This window comes from Mytilus trossulus, chromosome 3 (assembly GCF_036588685.1).
Source record: "Mytilus trossulus isolate FHL-02 chromosome 3, PNRI_Mtr1.1.1.hap1, whole genome shotgun sequence".
NCBI classification, from domain to species: domain Eukaryota; kingdom Metazoa; phylum Mollusca; class Bivalvia; order Mytilida; family Mytilidae; genus Mytilus; species Mytilus trossulus.
In genome coordinates, this window is record NC_086375.1 from 87,256,197 (window position 1) to 87,264,321 (window position 8,125).

The following is an 8,125-nucleotide window of genomic DNA, read 5'->3' on the forward strand; positions in this document are numbered from 1 at the left end:
CTTCCGATTTTTATTTTAAAAAAACCAGCTACGTATACAAAAAATAAAATCACAAGAATACTGAACTCAGAGGAAAATCTAATCGGAAAGTCCATAATCATGGCAAAATCAATTGACAAAACACACAAAAAACGAACGGACAAGAACTGTCATATCCCTGACTTTGTACAGGCATTTTCAAATGTAGAAAACTGGTGGATGAAACCTGGTTTGAAAGTGATAAACCTGTCAGTTTGAGGACAGTCTCGTCAAAGTCCGTTAATTTTACAATGATGCGTAAACTAAACAGACATAATAAATAAAGTAGTCAAAATATGGGCACAGCAGTCATCATCGTGTAACAACTTATTTCATGTATTTTTTTTTTCATTTTCCAACTTGAAGTTTTAAGATATGTTTCTCCATTATTCCAAGTCTTTTTGATGAAATGTATGTAATGACGGTTATTATCTTTACATTTTGGTGTTAGCTTCCAAGGAGTAGATAATGTTTAAAGTGTAAGTTTTGCTGAAAGAAAAACAGCCAAACAAAAAATGCTACTCTTGGAATCAAAGTTAAAATGCAATTTGTAAAATAGCCATTTACAAAGAAACTTTAATAATGCAAAGTATTTACTAAAAATGTTCTTTGTATCATTGGGATAAGTAATTCAGTGCAAAAGGTTGTTGTCCTAAGTTGTTTTTCATCAAGCTTTTGTCTTGCTCGCATTATTTTACTAATGTTGAATTGTTTTATGTACAGTATTGACACTATAATGCTAAGCTAACAATAATTAATATGGAGAAAATGAAAACAGAATTCGAATCTTGTTTTATATCTATAGCGTTTGAAATAATTGAGTATTTTGCTTTTAAGTTTTCGATTTTCTATTTAAAACGTTAATCAGCCATGAAGTAATTGAATTATTTTCCTTTTAATGAGTTCAATTTCTGAAACGGAAATACATCGATTCGTTTTCCTAGTCATTTGTGTTTTAATTGAACCTACTATTTTACAATCCTCTTAATGTAAACATCATAAAATAGTTCATACCTTGACAGATATTGTTCTGCATTAAACAAATTAATTGTTTTGAAAGCATAGTATTCCAGGATGTTATGGTTTTAAACTATCTGATTGATCCCCTTTAATTAAAATCTCCAATCAATCTTGCCAAATCTTTTGTGTTTACCTAATTTTGAAGAAATAATTATTCTAATGGCCGATGTGTATCATTCTTATGACCCTATAAATCTCAACAATAATAAATAAAAAAACTTTAGTATAAAGTGTCCTAAGTTTGTTGACTTGTTAAGTGTTAGCTGACATGCTAAGTTCCACCACTTTTGTATGTGCATCGCACAAGTCAGGATCCTTTTATTAAGTGCTTGTCGTTGGTTGCTGCATATCATATATATTATTCGTTTATTGTTCCCGAGATAAATCAGGCCGTTAATTTGCTTTGTTTGACTTGTTTCAAATTTCTCATTTGCAGACCTTTGAAACTAACTATACGATATTGGTTTTGACCATTATTAAAGTGTATTCGGCGACAAATAGTTGAAGACTATTACCTCTATGGCAATCATAACACAGCTTCTTATTTGTATATAGATATAACATATTTATACAAGCAAACGCTTACTAATGTTGCAATTTTTGCACGAACAAATCCATGACATGGTATACTTCTGCAAGTGTTGGCAAATTGTGGAAAGATAAATATTTGAATAAAACAAGTCACAATATATTTTTTTAATATTATTTACTAAAATTAGTATTTTGTCTGTTTCAATTTGTTTTGCTTTGTTCATCTCTTCCTCTGTTCTTAACCCGATGTATGAAAGACCAAATAAGAAATATGATCAATTCTAAAAGTTCGGTGACGGTCAAAATACTGGCTCCAAGAAACAGTCCTAGTTGTCCTCCTAAGTTTGCTGCAACAAAAAATTAAATAACATGATTTGAATTGATATCACAATATCTACTTTGAATCAGGACATGTTTTTTTTTCTTTTTCAATAGTATAATTTATTAATGAAATTTTTAAATATCGAGAGTATCATCTGCTTTCAACCTACTGTTTTGTTTACTTTTTACTCTTTTCATATATTCAGAATTTGTATATTTAAAAAACAATAACAGTTTTTAGTTATCATGTACACAAGGATAGCAAAAACGGAGGTACAACCAGCACTTCTTCAAGTTACTACTTACTACTTTGAGCATCAGAATAAAATCCCAGCTCGTATTGCTCAGTCAGTATATTTATGAGTATGTTGTTTTACCTTTTAGTCCTTTAATGTTTTGTCTTATTTTATATATGTTTTATGTTGTCGCATACACGGGAAGAAATTTCATTGTAATTTTGTTTTTAAGTCTTAAATGGTTGGAGGAATGTCGTAGACCTTACCAAATATGTCTCCAGCATTTTCATATTTCGCCACCTGTTCATTGATTGTGATTGACAAATCTTTGAAATAAATCCGGATCAGTGCAAAATTTGTCCTGAAAGGAAAATCAAAAGAAAATAATTTTTGCATAGACGAAAACAGAAAATCGACTATCCAACGGGTCTTGTACTGTCGGCTTAAATCAAAGTATAATTGCACACAGGTTGTAGAATGAGTAATTGTCATTATATTGGAAACATCTTAAATTGCATTTAAAAATACAAAAATATCTGATTTTTTTTTACCATAATCAGACAATTTCAAAGAAATGTCTACTTGTTGTATAGGGCTCAGAAACTGAGGCGGGTGAATTTCACCGAGTGTTTCAACAAAGTCGGGGTTAATACAAAAAGTTTAACATATGTCGTGCATTGACCTTAGATAGTTTTTAAGATGGAGCTAAAAATTTCTAAAATTTCTTTTAGTATATGAATTGTCAAACACAAAGATAACCGATCCACTGGTTTCGAAGAGATTGAGAAGTGATAGAGAGGAAATCAACATTCCATAAAATGTTGTTGTTATACTTGGTAGATGCAGATTTCACGGAAATTTACTATACCTGTAGGATAAAGTCTATATAACAAACAGAAGCTGAAAACATATTATGAATAGATAATGCATTTAAGATATAGGTTGCATTCATGAATAAATTCATAACATAAACGTGTAATTTACATTTATGTGCATTTATTTATTAATTTTACATTTATCATTTGATGTTATAAAATTAAGAAAAAAACAAATAACGTAAAACAAAGATGCATAACACAAAACATTATCATAATTTTGTCAGGAAAACAGGATAGTAAACGTTAAGTCCTACCTAACTCCTTCTGTCATTGCTTGTATACATGCCATTGTTAGATAATTACATCTTTGGAATGAATATTTACAGACACCTTGTCATTCTGTTTTGCAACAAAACAAGATGAAATTCCATAAGAACATAACATCTATCAAATATATGCTCTAATAAATGGTATCATCGAGGAGTAGAATTTCGTTAAGGTTCAACACTTAATCTATTTGTATGATGAAGATAATCAATTCTTTTAATTGTTTTTGGATTGGACGGTTTGGATATTATATTTGTTTGTAAATATATACCTGATGAACCATTCGGGATAACCAGTGATTGCAGAAATTTGTGATACAAAGAATTCGGATGGATATGTTCCAGTCGAGAATGAATAGTCATATGTTGTATACTGGCATACTTGGGGACAATCGCATGTTTCCTTATGGTATGTAAGCAGTAGTTGCCCTGAAAAAAAAGTTAGTTCAATAATACAACATACCTTCAATGATTAAAATTGAGAATGGAAATGGGGTATAATAAAACGCTTACATTGATAAGTTATCATTTAACATGTAGTATTTCCTCATTCTAGTATTATTGTCTTCTATGTCTTTTTATATAAATTGTGTTTTGTATAACAGGCCTGAAATCGCTCTTTTACCTTTGACGACTTTGTTCATTTCATTAGCAACGTGACTCCTTAGTTTCTAGCGATAGTTTTTCATATTATTCGACTTCGATAAGAAAGAAAATTATCAGTCAGCAATAGCCAAGGAAAATTTCGTAAAAAAGCGATAAACATAGATACATAGAAACTCGCAGGTACACGATTCATGGAGTAAATTAGAAGTTCAAAATTTGAAATAAATCGGTTTATGACATACATAGAAACGCGATGATACATATACCATGGGTGATGAAACAAAGCAAAGTATTTACTTACAGAATGTAGGATTTGAGCATGTCTGGTAATCGTGGTAAGAACAATATGGACCATTTCCTGTAAAAATTAATAAAACCAATGTGGATCTAAAAGAGCGTTCAGTTTGACAAAATATAACCTGATTCATTACAACTCTACTAATGGTGCAAAACAAATTAAATTATACTTTAATGGAAACGACGATTTGCCACATAGTTAAGAAGATGTATCCTGCAATTAGCCATCTATTTTACAAATAACAGGTATACAAATAATGTTTTGCTTTATTAGTACTCGTACAAATAAAGTCTCCTGTTACCCCAATTAAATGTTGAACAAGCGGCAATATGAATATTTCTGTTTTCAAACCAGTTCTTTTTGGGGTCCTCTTCGCGGTCCACGTTTCAACGATGTCGATTTCTTCGAGAAATAAAAGACAATGATTTTGATATTAATAACTAAAGTTTCAAGTGCTGGGAGTAATTTCAGGATAATTTTCAAAATAAATTGCCAAAGTAAGTGTTGAAGTCGTATACGCTGAAATGTTAATACAGTATTAAACAGAACATTGACTTGACTTTTGACGACCAAAAGAGTGTAATGGGACTGATATTCTAGAATTGTTAGTTTATTATCAAGGTTTTGGTCACCTTTTAAAAAGATACTATTATGTATCAAGCACCATTAGTTTGTAAATTGTTTGGGATAACTTTATGATATTTAATGGATCATAGATAATTCTTTGTACAGAAAATCTAGATTTAGATTTAGAAAAAAAGGTTATAAAAGATCCTTGATATTATGATCAATTGACTGGACATTTAAAATCTTAAACTCTGTTTGTACAAAACCAAAATAGGACAGTAAAAAACAGGAAAAGCCACTCAAAAGTCAAATTTTCTTTAGAAGTAGAGCGATTCGGACGCATAGATTTTAAGACGATTGTTATCAATATGTGTTATGTAAGGTTATGTTTACCTTTTGACAAAAAATCAGTGCAGCCACATTTATGCTGAATTATTTCATTCCAACATGCCTGATAACATCTAGAGGAGCTGTAATCCGGTTTGTTCACGCAGGTCTTGTTTCCAAAAGCCGTAAATGGGGCAGGTAAAAACTTGTACTTGAAATAAAGAAAATTCTGCATTATGCCTCAGTAGACTTTTAATATAGAACTGAGAAAATTATATAAGTTGGAAGTATCCTCCTTACAGTAGTTCATTCTAAAAAAAGGACTATAGAATTACATTACAGACGTCAAAGGTATCTCGGGCTATTCGGCCGATCAGTTGCAATGCAAACATATTTTAAATCTAGTGACTAATAATGCTATTCACATTTTACAGTTTACATTTGTAAGATAAAATTAAAAATTGTAATTATTCTACATTATACATTTGAATTATACATACATCTTTCCTTCGTATTTCTATAAAAGCTTCTGAAGCAGGTTTAATAACAAGGCCTTCATTTGTCATGATTGGTTCTACTCGATGGTCATGGACAGCTACCTAAACATATAAAGTGTTTCTTATGTAAAATATTTTATATAGAAATGGCTTACAAGTACCAATTTATTTTTCTGAAATTGCAGTTTTACTGAAAAATATATGTATGCGTATCTGTTATTTTTTCATTTGTTTATATTATATTCGTAACCGCCTTTATCATTTCATTCATATCATATTCTAAAGTTTAATTCTTCGGTTTAAGTCCTAAAGTTACTTACTTTTACTCCTGATGAAAGGGAATGACTGAAATAGTCAAAATATGTCATAATATTAACGTGCATTTGTAGATTAAATATAGCTCCATACATGGCTGTGTATTGTGAACCATCCGAGTTAAATCTCAAACATAATCCCATGTCGGTGTACACGGGTGAAAATGCATCTTTTAGTTGTACATTGTCAAATACTGAAAGGTAAACTGATTCCCATATATTTTTAGAGTGATTAAAAAGGTCTTCTTTTGTTGTTGCTTCAAAATATCCTTCCTCTTTATAGAATGGGTCGCTCCAGTTGATTTGGTGACTAAACATATACAAAGCACTTGTAGTCATATAAAGGTTATTAGTTTTGACATCCTTTTTTATTCTTTCACTTGAACGCGGACTCATATTACAAATGGTGACTGCCGGGAAAGATAAGTTTTCTTCAAGTTGAATGTAGGTATTTGAAATTGTTGGGTAGCTGTAGTAATTATTCAGTTCTACAATAACTGTGTAAATCAGGAATACAGCGCATATGAGCCAAACTATTATCCAACAAATACTGTAAAAAAATAACAACATTGAGTTTGCAATAAACGCACTTGATGTTTTAAATAATGTTTGTTTTTAATTTATCCTTTGTTTAGATGAGATTATATAGATATAGATCCTATATAAGAGTTTAAATATTACAATTTACTTGCAGTTTTTAAGCAGGTTTGATGTTCCTATGCTTAATCCTTGAAAACATAATTGTACTCAAAAATTTTACAATGATGAACTTAACAATAGATACGAAACTTTTGAAGTAAACTTAATTTCTCTGTTACCTTCGTATCAACTGTCTCGGGTTTTGTCGCTCAAAGGTTATCTTATTCAATCCATGGAATCCAGTTGTCTGTGTAAAGTTTGTCCATATGTCTTTTTCTGAACAATAGTCTTCCTTAATGTGTTTTTTGTCTTCTTCTTCCACCGTTTGTGCACCTGTTTCGTTCATGATAGCTATTTTCATTTCAATTCGACTAATTTAGAAAAGTAATACTACGTCAAAATTGTAAATGAAATTAACCTTAATGACAGTGAGGTAAATAGAACGAATTATTGAATGCTTTCTCCATATTAAAAAAGTTTGTTTGATATTTGAGTATTTACGCTATCGATTTGGTAAATTAATAATCGTTATCAGTGATTCACTAAACAAATAGTAACTCTTATTAGAATAATTATAGTATGCTATCGTGTTTATTCTAATTTTTTTCAAAATCGTTTCAATCATGTGATCGAAAGATTAATGTTTGTTACAGACGCGGGTAATTATTAGAATGATCAAGTTTTGCACTATACTAGCATTTCGATTTCTCAAATGGTGGCTATACTATATAAATTAGTCTGTTATTCAGGTTATTATTCATTACTATCTTTGAACTAGTATTACCTTCTTAGATTGTAGCCAAATTTAATTAGAAAAACATCCTACTGATAAAGATGTCAATAAACTAAGTTCGTACTAAGGGTCAGAAACTGAATACATTTGACTGAACCTAGACCGATATGGATGCGAATCAGTGTCTTATTTAAAGTTATTTTACGGACAATAACTCCAATGAGAAATCTTTGGTCAGTTTTGTATGTAGATCTTGTTATGCTGGTAATTTTGGCATTCGAACATTCCTTTTTATTTATAGTACTTCAAGATAACGGCGAAAAGTGTGAAATTATGTTAGAAATGCAGTGGCAGAATAAGTTTTGTTTGATTTCTCTGAAAATTTCCAAGCTAGTGTAATGATGTCAGTCTAGTCTGGCAAAGATCTGAAGATACAAGGGAAACGCTGTTTATTTCTTTTATTTTTAGATGTTGTAGTCATGTTTTTCATTTGTGAAAAAGTACACTAGGACAGTTTGTATAAGTCATGTGATATATCATTTCTGTCAAGTTTCAAGTGTTTTGGGATATGTGCTAACAGAGAAGAATTTGTCCATAAGGATCATTGGAATTTATACAACTAGTAAAAACTGACATAATAACAAAACTTAAAATTTTGAAAAAAAACAATGAAAAAAGAATTAAGATGACCTCTACCAGAAGCAATTGAACACCTTATGTTTATTGAACATGGATCAAGAATCAGGAAGGTGAAATGAAATGGGGAATTTTAAACCATCCCACTGTAAATTTTACGGACGCCATCACGAGTTGAAGCTCTCTAATTAAGAGTTACAAATGGTGAAGTTGAAACCATCTCTTCGTTAATTTTACG

The 8,125-nt window shown here is 30.5% G+C and overlaps 1 protein-coding gene across 1 annotated transcript; it reads right to left on the reverse strand.

The window, feature by feature from the left end:
* Positions 1 to 1,770: 1,770 nt before the first annotated feature.
* LOC134709817 (acid-sensing ion channel 1A-like) lies at positions 1,771 to 6,956 on the reverse strand. The gene is made up of 8 exons (XM_063569954.1): positions 6,698 to 6,956; positions 5,886 to 6,429; positions 5,569 to 5,667; positions 5,135 to 5,279; positions 4,178 to 4,234; positions 3,543 to 3,699; positions 2,393 to 2,487; positions 1,771 to 1,916 (listed from the first exon to the last, which is right to left on the reverse strand). The coding sequence occupies exons 1-8, from the start codon at positions 6,877 to 6,879 to the stop codon at positions 1,771 to 1,773; spliced, it is 1,425 nt and encodes a 474-aa protein (XP_063426024.1). The 5' UTR covers positions 6,880 to 6,956.
* Between the last annotated feature and the right edge of the window lie 1,169 nt (positions 6,957 to 8,125).

Excerpts from the sequence above, each read along its gene's own strand:
- LOC134709817 (XM_063569954.1), bottom strand. The coding sequence starts at position 6,879 with ATGAAAATAGCTATCATGAACGAAACAGGTGCACAAACGGTGGAAGAA. Across the intron at positions 5,668-5,885 it reads CCCTTTCATCAGGAGTAAAA|GTAGCTGTCCATGACCATCG; the intron begins GTAAGTAACTTT and ends TTATATGTTTAG. Across the intron at positions 2,488-3,542 it reads TATCCCGAATGGTTCATCAG|GACAAATTTTGCACTGATCC; the intron begins GTATATATTTAC and ends TTTTCCTTTCAG.